Genomic DNA, 23,521 nt, shown 5'->3' on the forward strand with positions numbered 1-23,521 from the left:
GGTCTACATACCATGCACTCAGCTTCCCATTCATCTCTACCACTTCGAAAACATGGGAACTTTGTCTTTAGTTCTGCAGTGAATTTACACTTTCGTTTTGGCATTGTGTTTGCTCCTAGGACCAGGGGCAGCCAGGGTCTCCACGTGCTGGGACCGCCACAAGGCAAGCTCAGTGGCTCCCATTGGCTGGGAAAAGCTCCAATGGGAGCTGTCGGAGCCAGCCCCTGCAAGTCCTGCCCCCACAGCTCTGATTGGGCAGGTATTTCGCAGTGATCCACCACACTGCTGTGTCTCATCACAAATGGGGAGCTGAGTGCCATACAGCACACCCCAGCCCCAGGAGCTCTGATCCACTTGCAGGCAAGGCAGCCCGATGCCCATCGCAGCCAGAGCTCTGATCCCTCTGCACACTCCTGCCTTTCTCACACTGCCCTCCCTTCCTCCCCCACCAGTCAGTGCTTTTTGGCGACTCCCCGGAGCAGCTCCCCCAGCGCTGCCCCCCACCTGTGCAATCAGCGGCGCATGGTACTCCCAGCTTTGCTGGCATCCCTGGCTTACCTTAGAGCAGGCTCTGGCGACTGCTGCTGCTCCCTGACTCTTCGGCTCTGTTTAAGAGCCGAGCTGCCCTAGTGCTACCGGCTTCAGGCACTTCTCCTACCTGGGCTCCAGCTGAGCTGCTCCTCCCAGCTCAGACTGTAAGAGCCGAGCTGCTGGCTTCTGGCAGCCCTCCCCTACCTCAGGACCCAGAGCTGGCTGGACACGTCCCTTCCCCAGCTCCAGCCGAGCTGCTCGGCTCCGCCCCCTCAGACTTACAGAGCAGAGCTGCAGGAGCCAGCACCGGCTTCAGGCAGCACCCCCCCTGCCTCTGGACCTTGCACCGTGGGAGCAGCTCAGCTGGAGCCGGGTAGGAGAAGTGCCTGGCTGGGGGCTCGGGGTCCGGAGGCTGACTGAAGCCAGTAGCGCTTGCTCGGGCAGCTTGGCTCTGTAAATCTGAGAGAGGAGGAGTGGAGCAGAGCCACAGGGGGAGAGGAAGTGCCGGCCATTTTCCCGGACATGTGTGGCTTTTCAGCAATTCCCCCCGGACGGGGGTTTGATTGCTGAAAAGCCGGACATGTCCGGGAAAAAGAGGACGTATGGTAACCCTAATGACAACCTCCGGGCACTTAAAGGCCGGCAGTGCAGCGGGGCTGCTGCTAAGGCAGGCTCCCTTCCCTTCCGAGAGCAGCGTGGGGCCTTGGCAGGCAGGGAGCCTGTCTTAGCCCCATTGCACCGCCGACTAGGAGCCATTTGAGATAAGTGCCACATGGCGGGAGTCCGCACCCCAACCCTCAGTCCCCTTCCAGAGCCAGCACCCCGTACCCTCCCCAGCACCCTGAACCTCCTCCTGCACCCCAAGCCCCAGCCCTGAGCCCCCTCCCAGAGCCAGCACCCCATGCCCCCTCCTGCATCCCAGCCCTGACCCCCCTTCTAGAGCCAGTACCCCATACTCCCTCCTGCATCCCAACACTCTGCCCCAGCCTGGGGCCCCCTGCACCTCCCAGAGCTCCCCTAAACTTCCTCCCAGAGCTTGCACCCCTCAGCCCCTCCTTTACCCCAAGACTTGCCCCAGCCCTGAGCCCCCTCCCAGAGACATCCACCCCATGCCCCCTCCTGTACCCTGAACCCACTTCTGCACCCTGAATCCTTGTCCCAGCCCTGACCCCCCTCCTGGAGCCAGCACCCCGTACCTCCTCCTTCACCCCAACACTTTACCCAGCCTGGAGTCCCCTCCTGCACCCAACTGCCTCTGGGAAGCCCGTACCCCCTCCTGCGCCCCAACACTCTTCCCCAGCCTGGGGCCCCCTCCTGCACCTAAACTCCCTCCCAGAGCTTGCACCCCTCACCCCCTCCTGCACCCCAGGCTCAGCCTGGAGCCCCCTTCCGCACTCTGAATCCCTTGGTCTCAGCCCAGAGCCCACACTCCCTCCCAACCACTGTCCCAACCCGCTTAAAGTGAGTGTGGGGGAGGGAGAGCAAGGGATGGAGAAGGGGGGATGGAGTGAGCAGGGAGGGTAGATCCTGGGTTGCACTTAAATTCTAAAAGTGCTCTTATGTGTAAAAAGGTTGGAGACCACTATATTATAGCTATTGGATATCTACACAGTTATATCTATAGATAACTAACTCCAGGTTCCCCAAGCAGCTCTTGGAATGGATATCTATACTTCTGAAGCCCCCTTCTACAGTTGGCCTAAGTAGAGCTGGATTCAGGGATAGGCACTGTAGGCCACAGTCTCTTATACCTAGGGCTCCAACTCCTGGGGTCCATTGATGAGACTAGAATCTCAACTTACATTTAAAAAAAAAAAAAGGTCAAGTTTTCTAACTCATATAGCTACAAAGAAAAGTTTGAAAACATGATCAAAGTATAACTGATGCAGTGATATTTGCCTGATTCTGCAGACAGCCTGAAACTGTAGATCTGCGAGGTGTGAACGACCTCATGCTTCCCAAGAATGTGTTAACTAGAAGACCAACTGTTTTGGGTGGGGAGGTAGGGGGGAGCCTCCAACACTATCCCAACAGAGGACTGTGTGTGTGGCAGGAGAAGAGAGCAGCAGGTTTGGCCTGCTCACCTCAGCAGATATACTGGGGGCGGGGGGAGGAGGAGGAGGGGAAGCCTGCTACTACTCTTGCTGGTCTCTGTGAGAGGGAGATCTTCAGTGGGGTCAGTGGTAACTGGAAGCACTGGGACAGAGGTGATGGTCCTTTTATGCAACTCCCTTCCTCACTCCATAGTTTTTTCTCCCTCTTGGCCCCACAGGCCCATCAGTGCCATGATTTGATTTGTGTCCTACAGATCCTTTCCTTAAAATAATTTAACATGCATTCTAGCTTAATGTACTCTTATTCTACCAGCTGTAGATACTTATTTTTCAGTAATATAATGCTAGTAATTTGTGAAAAGACGAATATTCTTTTTCCCTCTCTTGGACCTAATAATGTAGAAAAGTCTGAATACCATGTGAATACTGTATGTTTTATAACATGTTTTCTCTATCATCTGTAGATGTATCTGTTCGGGCAAGACAAGGACGGATGGAGACAACTAAAGAGAAGTTCCAAGAACTAAAACAAGAAAATTGGTCTCTAATCAATGCAAATCAGACTATGGCCCTACAACTTGAGGAACTAAAACAACAAATAAAGGAACTACAATTAAAACTTAAGACACTGGAAAAAGAAAATAAAAAATGTAGAAAAGCTGCAGAGAGTTCACATAAGGAAGGTGGGATACAACTTTAGAGTATCTTTTATTGAAGGAGAACTATATCTTGCTTTATTTTCTAACTCACTCAAAACCTGTCCCCTCAGTAATTGAGTCCCCACATGGGGTGACCTCAGCATATATCCAGACAGAAATAATTCTCCAAGGGTAACAGAATATAATCAGCTCTGTTCTTTAAATAGATTATGGAGTGCTATACAAAGTCTTGGTCATAATTCGTCTAATAAAGCTTCAGGTGAATTTGATGTCTCAAAGTCCCACAAAAACTTCAACGCTGGAGTGGCACCTTGGAAGTCCCTTAGCAATGTATCAGAAGACATTAAGAAAGTCTTTTTTGAGTCTCTTGCATCTTTTTAGTCCACTGAATGGTGGGTTGGGTTTTTTTTGTTTTTTGTTTTTGTTTTTTTGTTTTTTTTAAGTGTGTGAGAAATTCACTACAGTTGAGAATCCCTGCATCCTGAAGCAATATGGTAGCTCTACTACTTGAGCTAAAGGAGAATCTGCAATAATTGGAAGCTGTATTAATGCTTTATATCTGTTTGCAGGCCTTTGGCTATTGAAGGAGAAGGCCAACAGAATATGTTGCTAAGTAAAATTAAGTCTATTACAATTTAATTCCACTAGCAGTCCCTCTCCCTTGTAACTTTAAATTAAATAAATCATATTAGCACCTTGACAGTCCTTTTCTGTATTGGTGATTCAGCACTTTGGCCCAATTTTACTCCCATTGCAATCAGGAGTAAAATTCCCATTTAGTGGGATGGGAGCAAGATTGGACTCTTCTGCAGTGCTTTGCATGTTTCTTAAACACATAATCTATTGAAATTTTAATACTGATTTTGCAGTATGTGGTACAAATGGAGTTCCCCATCAGTAGAAAAACAGCATGTTTTCATTTTCTTTGTAGTCTTTTTGGTGCATAGGACTCCACTGAAATAAAGTCTCCTTTTGGGTAAGAGAAGGCATTCACTTCTATTACTTGAAACTAATGAAGCCATTCTCCATTATTTTTTAAAACAGGCACTGCATATTTCTTCTTTGTTCCACATCCATGTCATTTTTAGCATACAAGATATAGAAATATAGTTTGGAAATGTTTACAGAGAATGCAGAAGTCAAAACCCACATTTGTCATGCAATAATAGTTTATAAATTAAGTTATTTAAACTGTTTGATAGTAATAAGTATTAAATGTGGGAATGTTAATGTTTTTATGTGACCCTTAACTAACTAGTTATTACGCCACAGAACACATGAAATGGATCTTCCTTTTGTTTTTTCTTATTGTTTTTTGTGTGGTTAGTAATGTGTCAATAGAGGTTATTTATCCTGTAATTTTTCCATTCCTGATTAAGGAATTTTGACAGCTAAGTTTATGTGCAGGTGTCATGTGTTTGTCAGACTGTTGTGATTTGCTTTTATTTTTTTTAAATATAGAGGAAGTTGCAGAATTGCTTTCACTGAGACAACAAGCTCAGGAACTGGTAGATGAAAATGATGGTTTGAAAATGACTGTCCATCGTCTGAATGTGGAATTGAGTCGCTATCAAACCAAATTCAGGCCGTTGTCCCAAGATGAGGTAATATTCCTGGTTACTGGTGCTTGTAAAGAAATATTTGAGGGTTTTGGTAGATTTTAAGGATCTGCATACCTATAGATTGGTGTATCAGCTAGCTGCCTAGATACTAAAGCAATGTATATTTCATGTTTTTATGTTGTTTCCAGAAAAATAAGAGATGATGTGACTATAGGACATTTATCTGACATTACTGTAACGAGAATACTCGGATACCAAAGTGAATTTTTTCCTGTGCACCGAAGTACTGTATTATCTATCTACTTCATTTGTTCTATCCATTTCAGAAACTGTATAGTATGCAGCCATCACTTAGGTACAATGGATTACTTTCCCCAATACATTGTACAATTCATGGAAAAAGGGGAACAATGCATTTTTATTTTTAGTATCTCCAGTCTGTAATGTAGGGAGTGTATAAATCAGTTACTGAAAGCCTGATCCCACAAAACCTTGTGACTACTCCTTAAACATGTAAGTAGACCAACTGACGTCAGACATTTGGCCCCAGTACTACAATCAGATCCATGCTAGCAGCCCCTTGTGCAGAGCCTCACTGACTTCATTGGGACTCAGCACAGGTGTAAGGATCTGCCTGCACAGATAAGATTGCAGGATAGGGGGCCTTAATTAGTAATGATAACTGTATCACCAAGTTACCTACTGTAGGAAGAACAGGTTTAAAAAAAATCCCTGTTGAATTTTTGGCAGGGCTAGGGCCTGAACAGTTGGAGAGAAGTTTAAAAGGAAGCCAAGACTAAGCAAAAAATGTTTTTTCTTTATTTGTAGTTTATTTCTAGGCTTCAATTCAAACACTATTTCCTTCATCCATCTTAACAATTTGTAAACTCCAAACAGACAGTATAAAACCAAACCAAACCCTATGCCTCTCTTCCCTTCTCCTCCCAGACCTTCAGGCATTAATGGGCTCAAGATCTCCTCAAGACTTAGGAGGATTTTGTTCCCTTCCTCCCTCTTGAGACCTAGTTCTCTGCAAGTAAGATGTTACTTTGGCACTACCACCTGCCCACTTTATTGCACGAGCTGTAGAAAGGATGGATTGGATGAGTAGAGATTCACATTTAAATTCCAGGTCAAATGTCATCTATTCTTTCTTTTGAAACATATAATGAATGTAAGATCTGAGTAGTTGCATAACCTGATTTACAAAGTAAATGCTGATACAAGAAGTCTTTTTGGCTGAAAAAAAAGTCTGCATTTAAAAAAATATTATCCAATTTAACGACTCGACATGCTTAGCTACTCTGCTGTTCAATATACTTAATTTAAGGAAACAGTAAATTATATGCTTGCTGGCATTTCTTGTTCAGCTACTTCTCCTTTATCAACTAATCATAGCTATCCATCTTTTGCAAATGCTGTGAAAGGTCATTGAACTATGATTCAGACATCTATTCACTAAGCTTTTTACAGAAGAGGTAAAGGACATTTTGCAGCAAAACCTCCTTGCTACCTGCTAATTCTTCTTGACAGTAAATCCTACATCTTAGCTCCCTAGAGATACTTCCATCCTTCTTACTATTTCTCAACTAAGTCTTTTTTTTTTAAATTGATCATTCAAAGGATATGACTAGAATTCACTATAGTTTTAATATATCTTAAAATGCATAATTTTTAGCTGGTGGCAAAATCTTCAGAGTTTTTTGGTATTTGTGGTCTGAATTCAATGCTTTTGAAAGGAGGAAATAGCAAATAGATGAAAGTGGAAATAATAAGCTTTAAATATGAAGCTTCTGACAAATGTGGACTTTTTTTTTTTTTAAATGGTTGTTCAACATGTGGTCTCTACTGAGACTACTACAGGAATGAAAACTAATGCTAGCTGTGATAGTAGTTGTCATGATTCACAATGTCTTTCTGTAAGTCTATAAATACAATAATGTATTACCACTTTAAGCAGTACACAATATAACTAGGCAAACATTTAATTCCACTTATTGCTTAGATATTTAGAAAAGTGAAAGACATTGACATGGTTAAATTAGATAATAGGTCTAATCATAAAGCCCTTTGAGAACCTTTGATTGGTGCTGAGCACCATGGAAAGACTTATAAATAATCAGAAGTAAATTACAACTATTTTTTGTAAATCACACAAGCAAGTGTTAACATGGGGTAACTGAACAAAGAGAAGTTTCACATTTATCCTTCTCAGCAGTTAGAGCACTAGCCAGGGACTCGGGAAGCCTGGGATCACTTCCCTGCTCCACCACAGACTTCCTCTCTGAATGTAGGCAAGTCACCTAGTTTCTCTGTGTCTCAATTCCCCATCTGTCAAAGGGGAAGAATATTACTGTCAGGATGCAGTTTATGTTTATGAATGGGATGATACAACGGGGTTGCCTGCAATAGCAGGAGACTGGACTCAATGATCCAGGAGGTCCCTTACAGTTCTATGCCCTTATGTACCTCCTACCTTGTAAGGATAAATACATTAAAGATTGTGAGATGCTCAGTTACTGTGATAATGGGGGCTGTATAAATTTCACAGATACATCAAAATGGCAACTTGATTTTATGCTTAATTGAAACTATGCGTGTGCTTCTGGTGGAAAATATACCCCTTTGCCTTCAGTAGAGATTTTTTTAAATCCTTTTTTTATTAAAATAAACTCAGAAAGGAATGGTTTCTTCACCATGACCCATTTATGTTATGGTTCAAATAATCCTTCTTTTCACACCAAAATTTACCAGTATTCCTACATTCTATTTAGAGTTCCTTTTATAATACCATACTCTTCAGACTTATCTTAAATTCTCAGATTGATACAGATTTATGAAAATTAAATTGAGAATTTATCAGTAAACTAGCCTGAATTAAATTATGCTTTACGTTATATCAATAAGAATAGAAAGTCTCAGTTTTGGTGAATCTGTAAGTACTATACATATTATCTACTTAGAAACATATGTCTGAGTATAAAGATTCCTATGAGTCATTTGGTTTACGAGTGGACAATGCTTGAGGAATCAAAAAGCAGAGAGAGTTTAATTTGAATTCCAATTTTTTTAAATTATTATAGAATATAAAAATTGGAGGTCTGCCAACGAAAGGGCCACCCCCTCCCTGGCTGGTAAGTAAATCAGTATCTTTACCTTTACTATATATTAGTTAATTGTTGTATTTAATCTTAGCTTTTTCTAAAATTTGTATACTTTCCAAATAAATTTGAAACAAATATTTAAATCTACAGAATATTGTTTGGATACTGTGCTGAGCTGCTACATGCTAGCAGTTATGAGATGATGGGCATTTATTAATCTTTATACTATGATTTAAAATAGGGGGCAAAATTCAGCCCTGCATTAAACATGTACATCTGCTATTGAAGTTATTGTGAGTTATGGCCTTCATTCAAGAACACATTAGTGAGAAGTGGAAAAAATTGCTATTGTTTGATATTGTCCAGTATATAATGTAATTGCAGGAACTGTTGATTAACTGTATTTTTAAAATTATTTAAGAGCTACAAAAAAACACAGCTCAAACAATGACAAATGGCATATTTTATCCAGGTACTGCAGAGAGTATATCCTCCCTAAAGAAGAAATGCAAAATGTTATAAAAAACAATACTTAAAAAGTTGGTAATCTTAAAAGAGGAACAAAATACTTATACAGATTTTATAAAATATAATTTATCTAGTATTTAAAACAAAATGTCTCAATTTCCCAGTCAAATCCGAAATTCAAGATTCCCCTCTGCCACTTCTATGTTTAGTCAAATACTTTAAACAATATCAAAAATGCAGGAAAAGTCCTTTCTCCAACTTCTTAGATGTATGGACCAGAATGCATTTATGCAGGTGCTTAATTTTAAACACATGAATAGCCTCTGACTTCAATCCTGAATTTAGAATTTGGCAGGATAGTGAAAAAGATGCTCTTAGTTTGTAGCCATAGCACCTTGGTGTGTGGTTTTGTAAGATCTCATAAACTAAGCAGGATCAAACTTTACCAATACTTGGCTTAATAATGTCCCAGGAAAACGTGGACATTCTAGTTGGCTTGTGAATGCTTGCATAATCCTTGCACCTTCACCTGCACAGTGTACCAAGAGCACAAGTAATTCAAGCAAGGTGAGTGCATTGGGGTTCACTCAGTGGGAATGTGCTAAAATGGACCACAGCCCTTCACAATCAGAACCATGGAGGACTTGGAGAGTTTGAGGTCCGTTGTTATTTAGGTAGCCAGGACAGGTTCAAGTTCACCAGTTGAGCAGTTCTTTCTCAGCTATGGCTTTTCCTGCTTACAAAAATGCCTGTGAGAGCCAGACTTTAGCACACAGGCTGAATCTGCAGTGCTGAGCCATCTCCTGGGAGGTACTAAGCACTCACAATTCCCATTGAAGTTAATGGTGTTCTGAGTTTTGTGAATCAATGTACAGTATCTTTTATAGTTCTCATTATAAAGAATTCTATGAGCTAGTGGCTCCCTTGAACTCCCATTGAAATCACCTGCAGATGCAGTTAATGGGAGTTGAGAGCACACAACCATCATGTAAAATCAGGTTTTATTTTCTGCTTATAAAAATTCATCTTTTCATCAATTTTTGCACTATCTATTGGCCTGTGTATTGTGCGGAGTTCTACATTTTCAGCGTATTAATTCATTTTACTTAAACTCTGGCTTGAATCTGACTACATTAAAAGTTAAATATGGAACTAAAGAAGGAACCTAAAATATTTATATGTTTTTGAATACATTTGCATGGATTAAAATACATTGGGTCTTTTCCTTCAGCTGGATATGAAATATTTGTCACCTCTCCTACTGGCGTATGAAGACAGAATGCGAGAAAAGGAAGATTTAAATCTTGCACATGAGGCAAGTTGGCAAATAATTAAAAAAAATTAACAGTAAAGTGGAAAGAAATAGGAACACATCACAAACTGTTGAAATCCGTAAAAGGATCTTGTCAAAGCTGTTGGAGGCCTAAAATTAGAACTAGCTTTGCTCTGATTTTTGGCTTACATACACATTATGCCATCTGTTTTTTCTGCCTGCTTTCTCTGTTTTGTTTTTGTGAGCTGGCAGAGCATTGAGATGTACAAGAATTGTCCTTTCAGGGTGAAAACCAGAGTAAATAGACTTTGTGCGGAGGTCTCAACTGCAGTTTGGGAAGGAAAGAATTCACCTTTGCAACCAATAGGGAAGATTGTAAAGTTGCATTGCAGCCCCTAGAGGTTTTAATAGTGACCACTGCCTTCTTCCACCCTCTCTGTTAGGGTTGCCAGGCATCTGGTTTTCGACCAGAATGCCCGGTCGAAAAGGGACCCTGGCGGCTCCGGTCAGCTGCCGTTAAAAGTCTAGTTGGCTGCATCAGCCAGCTCTGTATGGCTCCTGGAAGCAGCTGGCATGTCCATCCAACTTCTAGGTGCAAGGGCGGCCAGGGGGGCTCCGTGTGCTGCCCCTACCTGCAGCACAGGTGCCACCCTTCAGCCCAGCGTCCCCTCCTGCACCTCAAACCCCTCACTCCCAGCTGGAGCCCTCACCTCCTCCTGCACCCCAGCCTCCTGCTCCAGCCCAGTGAAAATGAGTGAGTGAGAGCGAGCAATGGAGGCAGGGGGGATGGAGTGAGCAGGGGTGTGGCCTTGGAGAAAGGGTGGGGCAGGGGTGGGGCAAGGTTGTTCAGTTTTCTGCAATCAAAGTTGGCAACCCTACTCTCAGGGAGAATTCTTGGCCTGAATCTATTGAAAACAGTGACTGGTTAATTTAGAGTGAGCACAGAACCAACCTCATCAATGGACATAAGTTGCAAAGCTTTCCTGTGCATCTGCTGTGTTCATTCATCTCTACAACGAGATATTTTGGGCCAATTGCAAGGCAATAAATTTCAGCCTTAGAGCAAAAGTCTTGTATATTTCAATAGTCTTCTTCCTCACAAGGATGAAGTTGGTAAGCAGAACAGAAGACACCTAGGGCTCTGTTTTTGTAAGTTCACCATAATATATTTCCATAATCAAGTATACTGAAAATTATTAGCATCATCTGGTAACTCCAATAAACCTCCATTATTTGGGAGGTTGTAATTTGACAGTTTCATAGGACATGAAGCCAAAACCTCTCTCTCAGTGGGTGTTTTATGTAAAAAAAAAAAAAAAAAAAAAAAAAAAAAAGCATATATTTTTTACCAAATTATATTTAAATCAGTTAAGTAATTTTCAATGTAGGCATGGGTATGCTTCCTTCAGCAGCACTGACACTAACAAACTGAGTTAAAGATGGGCAGTCAAGTAAACTTACTATTCTTACATGAATGATATAAATACACTCAGATATAAGTTAATAAAAATATTTCTTATAGCATGAGGCTGAAGCAAAATATGTATGTTTTGATATTTTTATGTGAATTTATTTGTATTTCAGGAGGACATGAAGAAGTTTAGGATACGAGTTGAAGAATTGGTGAAGGAGAATGAACAACTGCACCAGCAATTAAATAAAAATAGTTCTGTTACCCTGAAGGAATGGCAAGTGGATTTTGTTTGTATTTATTAGAAATTAGTGAAAAAGTACTCTTATTACACTACTCTTATACAAACAGACTTTTAAGAGCATATAAACACGACAGGTGAAATCCTGGCTCCATGTAAGTCAATGGGACTTTGATTTTGAAACGTAGTCCCTTAATGTCAAATACTCAATACCAGAAGGAAAGATTTTGTACATTTGATACACGTTTGTTAAGATCTGTCCAATGTACAAATCTTCATGATATCTGTGATCTTTCAAGGACAATATTTTCAGTCTTTTTGATCTAATTTGAAGTAAACCTCATATCCCAAAAGAGAAGAGAGTCAATGTACACTGTACACTAACCATTTCTCTATAAAACTCTTTCAAATGTTTTAATTAATCAGTTAATTTACTAATCTTAAAATCAAGTAAAGTAAGTTTAATTAAAAAATTATTCAACTTTACCAGAATTGACTATTTCTGATACACTGCTTCTGTCCTCATTCATTACAAATGCTCCTCACCTGTGGAATTTGGAGGCCATCCAGCGTGGTTGCTGGATGTTCTACGACTAAGCTCTGCCCATCAGCTGAGGCCACCCAGATCTTCTGCCTTTGGTGGTAGAACAAGTTTGCGATTCAGTTTCTTCCAACCATTTTGTTTTAAAACCTTTTATTTTGTTTTGTGCAGTAGCAATTTATATTCCCCTCTCCCCCCCAGATTGGGTAAATAGCAACATACATGATGATTATAACCGCTTGGACCTGCTGCTTCAGCACCTACTTGCTGGACTCCTCTACTCCCACTCAGGCATGCATGTCAGAACTGTCCTACAAACACCTGGCTTAAATCCAAGTGGTGTTCCCTGTGTGAGGCAGCATTTACAGGCTTTACAGAGGATCACTTGTGCCCTTCCTGTACCCAGCTAACTGACCCTCATATTGCACATTGCCAGGGTATGGTACTCAGAGGCAGACTGGCATATCAGTTCCCCATTGCCCCAAGGAACTGGGACTCCAATGCAAACAAGCCTGTTCAGGAGCTTCTGAGCTTTCGGTAAAAGAGTCTAAGAATGAGGAAAAAGTTATCTGGACAACTCAGGGGGTAAGTCTCACAACAGGTCTGGAATGGAATGGGAATCCTGAAAAGGATCCAGAGTCTCTTTCCTTTCCCCTGCTCCAGAAACCAAAGTGGGTCCTCCGCTCCCTAGGGGAAGAAGCAGGACTCCTCCACAGCTCCTCTTCCTCCCACTGGAAATTGGGGGGTTCTCAGGATTCTGGGATTTGCAAGATTTCCCCTTGAGTGAGTCTGGGTCCCAAAAAGGAAAAAAACAAATGTGTCCTTTGCAAGGCAGCAATTAATATTGTTAACCAATAAGTGGGGTGAAAATTAGGGGTTAAATCTCTTCTCCATTCCCTTCTTCTCCTCAGGGAGTGTTTGCTGGGGCTTTTGACTCCATTAACAGAGAGACTCTGTAGAAGGCACTCAAGTGATATGGTTTTATCAACAAGTTGATTCAAATACTGCAGAGTCTGTATGGCAGTATGTGTTAGCGGCTGATTTTCAATGAAAACTGGAGTCAAGCAGGGATATGTACTCAGTCCAGTACTTTTTGCTCTATATTTAAAAAAACATTTTGTCTAACTCCCTTAGTAACATTGGCGGAAGCTGCAAAAAGTTGGGGCAAATTATCAATCACCTTGACTTTGCAGACAATATAGTGATAATGCCTATGGAGGAATACAACCAAGGAGCAGCAATTAACCTGTATATAACAGCCAGAGAATGGGGATTAAACACGAATGAACAAACTATCAAACTAATGGTAACATCAAGAAACAGACTAAACTAGACATTATGGTGTAGACATTAAACAAGTAGACAGTTTCTGCTACTTGGGTTCCATCATAACCTATGACAACTGCTATGAAGATGAATGACATCAACAAGCGGATAGCTACTTCCAGCAGAATATTTGAATGCCTGAATAAAAATGTTTGTAACCTTAAATGAGTATCTAGAAAAGCTAAAGAGTACAAGGAGAGAGAAGCAGTGGACATCCAAGGAGACAGTGGTATAATATGGTGTATAAAACTATCCAGTCAGCACCCCAACAAGCTCAAATTGTGGCTCAACACAGATATGGATGGAATCTACTCATATCATCAGCCCTACTGAACCTTGGTATTGCGAGAAAAGAGATGATGATCTATACAAGAACCACTCTGCTTTTATCATGAGGAAAAGAATATTCTTATAGCTCTAGAAACCTCTGTTTAAATTAAGTTCTCTCTTTCTACAATTCTTGGAATCTCATCATTTTGTTGTAACCCTTGGAAGGTTGTGGCATAAAATGGGCATTCCTAGAACTGTAAAATGGAGTACATATGCCAACTGTACCCTGTTAATCTCATTTTATCCAAAATGCCAAGGCCTTAAGTCTCAAAGTTGCTACAGGCAAGATGTGAAAATCCTGCACCAGTTGGCATTCTAGGTGTCTGGGAAACTATTCACAGCAGTCCCTAGAGGCACTGGTGGAGAATGTATGAGCCTCATCTGAAAAACTTTGCAAAGTAAGTTTCCATTCCTTTGCAGATTCATCCTTTTGTAGGAAGTTGCTACTGGGTTGGTTCCCACATAACTCCTTAATTTATGAAGTTCTTGCTTTATATGGTGGCGGGGGGAGGGGGGTGGGAATGACTTCCATTCCTGCCTGTAATTCTACTATAAAACTCTACTTATTCTCTCTCTCCCTGCTTCTAGGATTTCTTGCTTGCTACTTCCCTTTAGTAATGAATGAGGAAAGAAACAGTGCAACAAAATGAGAAATTTCTTACCTGGTAATTTTTTTTTTCCTGTTAGCAGCTCTCTCTGAATTCAACCCACCCTACTAGTCTGGTAAATGATCAGAATATAAATTGTCTCTAAAGGGAGACAGACATATATTGTCTTAAGGCTAATTTAATATATCAAGTTTTCTTAATGCTGATAATTAGTTGGAGTGTTTTTACCGCTGTGGAAGAACTTTTCTTGTGGCCTGAGATGAAGGGCAGAGCTTAGTCCTAGAACCGCCAGTAATAACATTGGACCACCTCCAAATTCCACAGATGGGGGACACTAGCTCATTAGTAGGGACTTCAGAAATGTAGGGACTTTAGAAATCTCAAGGGATGGCTGCTTATGATCCCTTCCCCAAATTTCAGAAGTCTTTGGAAAAAAACTCCTAGCACATAATCCCACCTTCATATGAGTAGCAAGATATTGGGGAGAGGGAGGCAATTTTTATTATACGATTCCCCACCAGATTTAGAATAATTTTGTCCACCATTGGTCCAATTTGCCAACCAGAACTGTAGGAATCTTCAGGACAGCTATGATCATTGGTGCATTCTTGTGTGGTCAGACCCCAGGTTCATATTTTAAGGTCAAATGACTAGTGGCCACCAGGATATGTTTGGGGCATCCACAAGCAACCTAATCCAAACATGTTGCAATTAAATTCATGAACACTCACACTATGTTTATATGATATAGACAGACAAGAATGGGAGTATAGAATATATCTACACTGCAGTCAGAAGTGTGACTGCCACGTGTGTAGACATATCTGACCTAGCTTTGATTATCTATCTATCTCAAATAACAATAGCATTGAAGCTGCAGCAGCACTGTCTAGCCACTTGATTACATACCCAGGTCCTGTGTGGCCTTCTATAGACAGTGATGCTGCGTACTCAGTCTTTTTGACATAGTAATTTTGCACACTCTACTTGTGTATTGTAACAGACAATATTATCAAGCTGTACATACTGCAACACTCTATATATGATAAGGCTACATTTTTCTTGTTTTGGTCACATCTATAAACTTTTGTTAATATTGATATCATTGATAACTGTTAGCCCGCTATCTTATGACTGGGTAAAGTTTAGCTAATTGATTTGGTGGTTTTGTATGATATCAGGTGGTCACAAACAAATGAACTGCATCTTATTTGTCTTCAAAGTGTCCACATTTCTTATATTTCTGCTTGCATCCTGGACAATACTTCTCTACTTTTCCGGCTATCACATCAGAACACAAATAGTTCCTTAGACTTTTCCTAACAGCAAAAAGACTTGTATTTGCTTCCTAGAAGGCTATATTAATGCCTAGTATAGAGCAAAGGATCAGTTGTATGCTAGAGGTAGCTAAGATTAAAAGGCTCTCTTTTTTAAGTCCCATAAATAGCATTTATATGACTAGCACTGGCAACTATTTCTAGATCTATAAGCTGTGAACTGATGACTTAGCAAGTCCTAAGAAATATTTTATGTGATCCATTTGTGAAGCATTTGGCTGTCCCCTCCTTCATACACTTGGCACAAATGAGAGCCATCTGGCTTTAATTCAAATATACATTATCACAGTTCAGGGCAACTGCACCTTTATACCCACTCTGTTGTCCCTCAAAGGCACCAACAAGCTCCCACATAACTCTCTCTAAACATTTATTCTTAAGGGGAAAGCATTACTGAGAAAACATTAAAACAATAAAAGAACTCACACGCATGCTGAAAAGCTTACCAGAAGTCACACCAACTCCAACCTCAGGCTCTGGTAGATGTCAGTCCTTCAAAACCCACAGCTGGGTTTTCCTGTGGTTACAAGTTCATAACTGTTTCAGATTCCAAACAAGAACAATCATGAATAGGTCAGTCTTTCCTTTATACAGCTTGGGCCTTTGATCATGGCCTCATGTAATAGGTGAACAGCAGACACTGGCTCACTTCTCAGGGGCATAGCTTCAAAAGACTGGGTTTCTGCATAATTGTGGTGAGGGTGGGGAATCTGCATTCACCTCCCTCTAGATATTCCCCAGAAAAACCACTTACCGTGTTTTCTTCCAAGAAATGCTCGTCTGGCACATTGTTCAATATAGTCCTCTGAGCCCGCAGGTCACACATCTATCACATCTCCTTTGAGAGAGGCTACATACAGTCCCAGACTACAATAATACATAAACCATCTATTTAATATAATGGACCCCAAAGATACTTAAATTTAATTCAATAAGGTTGTTCAGGGATATTCAGGAAATTGCCATATCTGTCAGATACACATTTTTTTTCTGCATTGTTGTTGCATTTCCCCTCTTCATTCATATTTTGTTTTCAACATTCTAGAAAGTAAAACCTACTTTTAAGGAGGTATTTTCATATGAAAATGACATTGTAATGTAATAATTGCACTCTGATAACCTTAAGTAATCTGGGTTCAGTCATTTATCTTCAGTAAGCTTCTTGAAGTTAAGGATGCAAAATACCAGTCTAAAATTAATGTAAGGTTCATTTCTGTGTCTTCTTTTAATTATTTAACTTACTAATGTTTGAGTGGTACATTATTTCTAAATCAATCATCATCATCATAGGCAGCAGCTGCAAACTCAGGCAAAGCTGGTTTTGGAAGAAAATGGTGTGTTGATGGAGCAACTTGAAATTCAGCAGGCTAAAGCAAAGGAGAGTTACAACCAACATCTTCAGGAAGGTAAGATACTTCAATTGCTACTTACTTTGACTGTACTATTTGAAGTACTGGGGATGGGCCGGCATAGGCCTGCCCAATACTAAAGGCCCTCCCCTACAATTAATGAGGAAGAACCACTGGACTCAGGGATCAGTTGAATACGGAAGACAGCAAATGATTCAACAGGAGTAGGATGAGGTCTGAGGTAAAGAATCAGGGATCCAGAGGAGGATACCGAACAGAGAACCCCGGACAGCGCCCACTGTTCCTCAAAGGCATCTAGGGAGTCAGTGGACACTGCCCAGAGGAACTCTGCCTGGATTTGTGAACGGACAAGGGAATGGAAATAGACCCCATAGTTGCAGAATATGACCCTGTCCAGCTTTCTCCTGGTGTAATGGATGGCTGTCTTTGCCAGCGCTGGAAGAAGGTTAACGAGGAGGTCTTGCAACTTTGTGAGGCCAGGACTGGGGTGTGAGTGGATTAATTGGATTGTAGCAGAGATAGTACTGCAGTATTATTTTAATTAATACATGCCTAAAAGCACCATTAAGTCAAAATAATATAATTACAATCAATATCCAAGTTATTTCCCTTGCAGACATTATGTAATACATACCATCTTGAACCAAAATGTGTTAATCAGAAGTCACTTTCTCTACTGGAAATAGTGACCAGAAGTGTAAAATAATATTTTATTTGTGTACAAAAGTATGTTTTGTTAGTAATTTTAGAATACTTTTAGCTTTATGTAGTATTAAATATGTTAAACAGTTTGATCTTATTTAAATATTGTATAAGATAAATCATTTGGAGTCTGTGTGATTTTATTTTCTGTTTTGTAGGTAATGTTCATTGCTTTACAATAGTTAATTATCTCAAAAATAATATTATTGATTCTACTAATTTTTATAACCTACCTTTCTTAAAATTTCATGACATCTTTTATAGTGAGAATCAAGCCCACAACATACACAGTTTAATTCAGATTTGTACTCCTTAATTGGTAGTTGATTTCAGAAGATTAATTACATGCAAGGAAGAAAACAAAGTGTAAGAGGGAAAAGATTCTAGATAAAGAATCATTCTGCTACTTGTGGTGTATTATTATACCAGTAAAATCCTATGAACATTCAGAAACTTAACAGGATCTAAAGGGAAAAAAAACACCTTAAAATATGTTGTAGTTTAAAACCCGAATATAGAAAGCCACACTTCTAGTAAAATAATTGTGAAAGTATGGAAATTCAGTTTAATGTACCCTGAAAAATCTTAACTGTGTCCCACAAATCCTACACTTTCTATTGAAGGTCTGATTGCAAAAATGTGATAAGTATCCTAGTATAGTAGCTATTTGCTATGTATAACACATAACTTGGATGTGTCACTGAGATTCTTTGAACCTAGGAAGGAATCTTGTAGGTGAACACAGATGACCATGTAATTTACTTGAGGATATTAAAGGATATTAATTTTTGGCTATGTACATTTTAAGCCACACCCACCTCTTACATTATAGGGCAGGGATGGGCAAACTTTTTGGCCCAAAGGCCATATCTGGGTTGCAAAACTATATGGCGGTCCAGGTAGGGAAGGCTGTGCCACCCCAAACAGCCTGCCCCGCTCCCATCCACCCCCTCCCATTTCCCGTCCCTGACTGCCCCCCGCAGAATCCCCCACCTATCCAACCCCCCCTGCTCCCTGTCCCCTGACTGCCCCCCCGAGCCCCTAACCCATACAACCCCCCCTGCTCCCTGACCCCTATCTACACCCCCACCCCCTGACAGGCCCCCCGGGACTCCCATGCCTATCCAGCTCCCCTATTCCCAGTTCCCTGACCGCGCCCCCCCTCCCGAACCTCCGCCCCCTCCAACCACCCCTGCTCCCTGTCCCCTGACTGCCCCCCAGGACCTCCTGCTCCCTGCCCCCTTACCATGCCGGAGCCAGCCACGCCACTGCGCTGCCTGGCAGGAGCAGCGGGCCAGGGCGCTGGCGGCGCAGTGAACTGAGGCTGCGGGGGAGGGGAGACAGTAGGGGAGGGGCCGGGGGCTAGTCTCCAAGGTTGGGAGCTCAGGGGCCAGGTAGGACGGTCCCAAGGGCTGGATGTGGCTCGCGGGCTGTAGTTTGCCCACCTCTGTTATAGGGTATACATTACTGAAGTTAGAGGCCATATAGGTGTTCCTCCCTTGACATCTCAGAAAGCCATGAGAAAAGTAAAATTCTAAAGTCCCTTGGCTTCTGTGCTTTAGTTGAATTGGCTTTCAGAAATCCACAGTCTTGGGAAGTTTCTGTGTATACTGGGAACATTGAAGAGGTCTTAACTCATGGGCTGCAGTACTAACTGTATAAAATCTGCACCTGGCATATGAAACTTTATGAAATCTGCATCAGGGCCCATGCAGAGTTTGGAACTCCATAGGGCTGCTAATATTCATAGCAAGTGTTTTTAAATTAAAAAAAAAATCATTCATTCTGTAACTCAAAGCTACTAAATAAATATGTGGAGATATACCTATCTCATAGAACTGGAAGGGACCCCGAAAGGTCATCGAGTCCAGCCCCTTGCCTTCACTAGCAGGACCAAGTACTGATTTTTGCCCCAAATCCCTAAGTGGTCCTCTCAAGGATTGAACTCACAACCCTGGGTTTAGCAGGCCAATGCGCAAACCACTGAGCTATCCCTCCCCAAAAGGCACCAATCCTCACCAAGACCAACAGAGTCAAACTAATTTGAAGTTTCTAGGCCAAACTGTTCTGGGGTTGTGACGAACCAAAATACATCAAGAAAATATCCAAGAAGTGAACAACTTTTTTTTGATATACAGGTCTGTAGCACCTTATGCGTATTTAACATGCGCAATTTCAGCTTTACGCGGTAGACAAAAACAAAACAAAACAAAAAGAGAAAAACAACAATTTTAATACTGTACTTGTAGTGCGGGCGATTCCGCCCGCCATTCAACTCAATGTAATTTTGACTATAAGTGGTTTTCGCTTTACGCGCTAACCGCGGAACGGAACCCCCGTGTAAGATGAGACTCGCCTGTACACACACCCACACACACCCCTACACACCCCCACACACCCCTTCCAAACAGTCCTCCAGTTTGCCCCAAATCTTCCAGGAAACAAACAAATAACCCCCCCTCTGCCCTGACATAAGAGCATACACATAGAATTTCAAGTGGGTTGGTTGAGGTTTAGTTTTGCCCAAGGCCGAAGTTAGTGAAAACTCAGGTTTATAACAGAAGGATTTTCTCTTTGTTCTTAACTGTGGATAAGACTAGAATCTCGATAAACTGCTTGACAAATAGCAGAAGACATAGGATAAAAGTGCAATACTTAATTTGACAAGTCAAGCAACAGTTGGTCCAGTGCTTAATGCAGCTATTAAATTATGTCCTATTGTTTTAATTAGAATTTTGACTTGATTTGTGGATTAGGTCTGTTGTGTCAACAGTTTTTTTCCCCCCCCCATGAAGTTTCAAAATTGACCAAACAGCTAATGGTTTTGGAAGCTAAGAAACAGAGCCAGGAAGAGGAGATATCAGAGAATCAGAAGCAGCTGAAGTCTTTATGCTCCACGTGTGAAGAACTGAAAGCCAATCTGAATGGCAGAGTAACAGCAGAGGAGCATGTTGCTTTGGTAAATGCATTAAGAAGGTATGGGTCTATATACTCTATACAGACAAGTGGTGTGAAAGGCCTCGATCCTGCAAAGTATCCACATGAGCCGGCTCTTATACCCATACAGATCCCTTTGCTGCAACAGGACCCAATCACCAGTGTTCTTTTCCATCAAGATCCATATGTTGTTAAGGTAGCTGGCAAAGTACAAAGAAGGTAGAACAATACTATTTTAGAAAACTCTTAACTTAATTTTTTAGTCTGATAAAAACATAGGGGGAAATTCTGGTTCCGTTGAAATCAATGGACATTTTGCCAGGATTTCACCCATATTTATACCTAGATAAAACAGCATGTAAACTAAAACAAAAAACGCACCTTAGCCAAACAAAAAAAATTTCCCCCAAGGGAAAACATTTAAAAATTATATTTTTAGAAAACAAATGTCATTACCGGTAACACTATGGACAATTAAAACTGAATTTAAAAATCCTGATGTATTTTTCACTATTCCCATTGCTTGATTACATTTTAAAAATTCACTTAGTTCTCATGCCCTAGCACAAAGATGCAAAATTTGCATTGTAAATACTGAAGTCTTTTTGTTATAAGAAAACTGCTTTATTGGAAATAAGATAATCATATTAACCTTAGAAGCTGTTTTCCTTATTTCTGAATTGTTTTCAATTTCTTGTTTCCTTCTTTGGTGACAAATGTATAAAATGTACTCAGATCTCAAACTGAAAACACCTTTGTTCTCCATTCTCTACAATTTCAAGTATGAGAAATCAGGACAAAACACTAAGCAGTGCCAAGCACTACAGTACAACAGATTGTCAATTAAATGTCCATCCCCATTTATAAAATCTTGAAAGTCTAGCAAGATACCACATAAAGGATAAACAAAAGTTGGCAATAAACATGTCATGCCCAACAGTCTATAATATTTCAGGTAGCCAACCCATACTCTAGGGGAAAGATACAGATAAACTTAAAAGGTCCTAGGAGCACATCACTTTGATAAATCCAGTCTGATCAAACAACATGTCTGAATCAAACAAGCCTCTGGTGAAAAGTAAAAGGCTTTTACTTTTTTCCTCTGGTGCAGAAACATTTCTTCTCTTTCCATTCACTAAGATTTAGTTTTTAATAATAAAAATGAAATATATCAGAACTTTAAACTACAAGACAGTGAAGGGATTTAAAGTGAATTATAGCTAACTAACCATCAGTGTGTTTTAAATTTATGTATCTCAGTTTCTTATAAAAATGCATGCTAAGCTATTTTAATGAACCGAGAACTGTTTTACCATCTCCTGCCTCCACCATGAAAATATGTTCTTTGCTTGATGGCCTGTGATATTTTATGGCATGATTTGAGTATTAAAGGACATATTTCAGAGAGAATGTTAACTTTCTACCTCAGGTTGTCTAGAACTTAATTCATTACGTTTTATGACATTCAGATGAGTTATTTTTGCTCAAGACTAGGTATGATGGAAATGTATTACTCTGTTGGCATAGCACGTTTTTGCCTTTGTGAGTAATCCATTGATACGCTTTCTGCACTGCTGGTCATGCAGTTTTAGTGGTGGTTATTTGAGTTACCAGTAAAACCAAATACCAGGAAGAGGATACATTTTGACTATATAGCATACATATAAATCCTATTTAGAGCAGGGTTGCCAGTACATGTCTTTCCATTGAGTAATTGCATTGTGTGACAAAGTTCCTCCTCTATCTTGGTGGGTCCTGTGCTTATTGGCGGATTTTCTTGCCTCAGGGATTCACCATGTGGGTTGGGGAACAGCCCAGAGACCTTCCCCTCTGGAAGAACCCACAGTCCAGGTAAATTGGGAGGTTTGGGGGGAATCCGGGCCCGCCCTCTACTCCAGGTTCCAGCCCAGGACCCTGTGGACTGCAGCTATCTATAGTGCCTCCTGTAACAGCTGCATGACAGCTACAACTCCCTGGGCTACTTCCCCATGGCCTCCTCCAAACACCTTCCTTGTTCTCACCACAGGACCTTCCTCCTCACTACAGGAGGATAACACTTGTGCTCCTCAGTCTTCCGCAGACCCTCTCACTCTCAGCTCCTTGTGCCTCTTGCTCCCAGCTCCTCATACTTGCACCACAAACTGAAGTGAGCTCCTTTTAAAACCCAGCTGCCCTGATTAGCCTGCCTTAATTGATTCTAGCAGCTTTTTCTTCATTGGCTCCAGGTGTCCTAATTAGCCTGCCTGCCTTAACTGGTTCTAGCAGGTTCCTGATTACTGTAGTGCAGCCCCTGCTCTGGTCACTCAGGGAACAGAAAACTACTCATCCAGTGACCAGTATATTTGCCCTCTACCAGACTCCTGTACCCCACTGGTCTGTGTCTGTCACAATTGGCATTATGCTTTGTTGGCCATTTGACTTGGAGCAAAGTTTTTAACATCTGTATCTTTGACACCTAAGTAAAACGTAAGCTAAAACAATAATATACTGTCAAATATGTAACTTGTCAATTTTCTCAGTGAAGTAGATCTTTGATACCCATTTTATATTGTCTTTTTCTGCAGTCAGTTGCAACAGGAACAGGAAAAGCAAAGTGCTGAGCTGGGAGATCTAATGGAAAGGCTAGCATCATTGCAAGCACAGAAAAAGAGCCTGCTCTTAGAGAAAAATGACCTAGTTGCTGAAAACAAGATCCTGGAAGCTGAGCTGAAAATGGCACAAAAGACAAATAGGTTTATCTATTTCCTTTTCTTCTTCATTTGGATATCTCCTTCCATCGACACTAACATTTTAAAAAACAAAGTACACCTCTACCCTGATATAACGCTGTCCTCGGGAGCCAAAAAATCTTACCGTGTTATAGGTGAAATCGTGTTATATTGAACTTGCTTTGATCCACCGGAGTGCGCAGCCCTTCCCACCCGGAGCGCTGCTTTACCGCATTATGTTCGAATTCGTGTTATATCGGGGTCGCGTTATATCAGGGTAGAGGTGTAATATCTCACTGAAAAAATATTCTTGGCCCACGACCCCTACAGCCCATTCCAGACACATGAAGTCTTACTGC

The 23,521-nt window shown here is 41.1% G+C and overlaps 1 protein-coding gene across 3 annotated transcripts in view; it reads left to right on the forward strand.

Annotated features, from left to right (window-relative positions):
• Positions 1 to 23,521, forward strand: part of CEP89 (centrosomal protein 89) — a 125,619-nt gene that overhangs the window by 37,942 nt on the left and 64,156 nt on the right. For all 3 annotated transcript variants that reach the window (XM_054048649.1, XM_054048648.1, XM_054048647.1), the window contains exons 8-15: positions 3,050 to 3,268; positions 4,706 to 4,848; positions 7,890 to 7,940; positions 9,610 to 9,693; positions 11,236 to 11,343; positions 16,740 to 16,851; positions 20,313 to 20,493; positions 23,019 to 23,186. In XM_054048649.1, the coding sequence (XP_053904624.1) occupies positions 3,050 to 3,268; positions 4,706 to 4,848; positions 7,890 to 7,940; positions 9,610 to 9,693; positions 11,236 to 11,343; positions 16,740 to 16,851; positions 20,313 to 20,493; positions 23,019 to 23,186 (1,066 nt within the window). The remainder of the gene's footprint in view (positions 1 to 3,049; positions 3,269 to 4,705; positions 4,849 to 7,889; positions 7,941 to 9,609; positions 9,694 to 11,235; positions 11,344 to 16,739; positions 16,852 to 20,312; positions 20,494 to 23,018; positions 23,187 to 23,521) is intronic.

Source organism: Malaclemys terrapin, chromosome 14 (genome assembly GCF_027887155.1).
Source record: "Malaclemys terrapin pileata isolate rMalTer1 chromosome 14, rMalTer1.hap1, whole genome shotgun sequence".
NCBI classification, from domain to species: domain Eukaryota; kingdom Metazoa; phylum Chordata; order Testudines; family Emydidae; genus Malaclemys; species Malaclemys terrapin.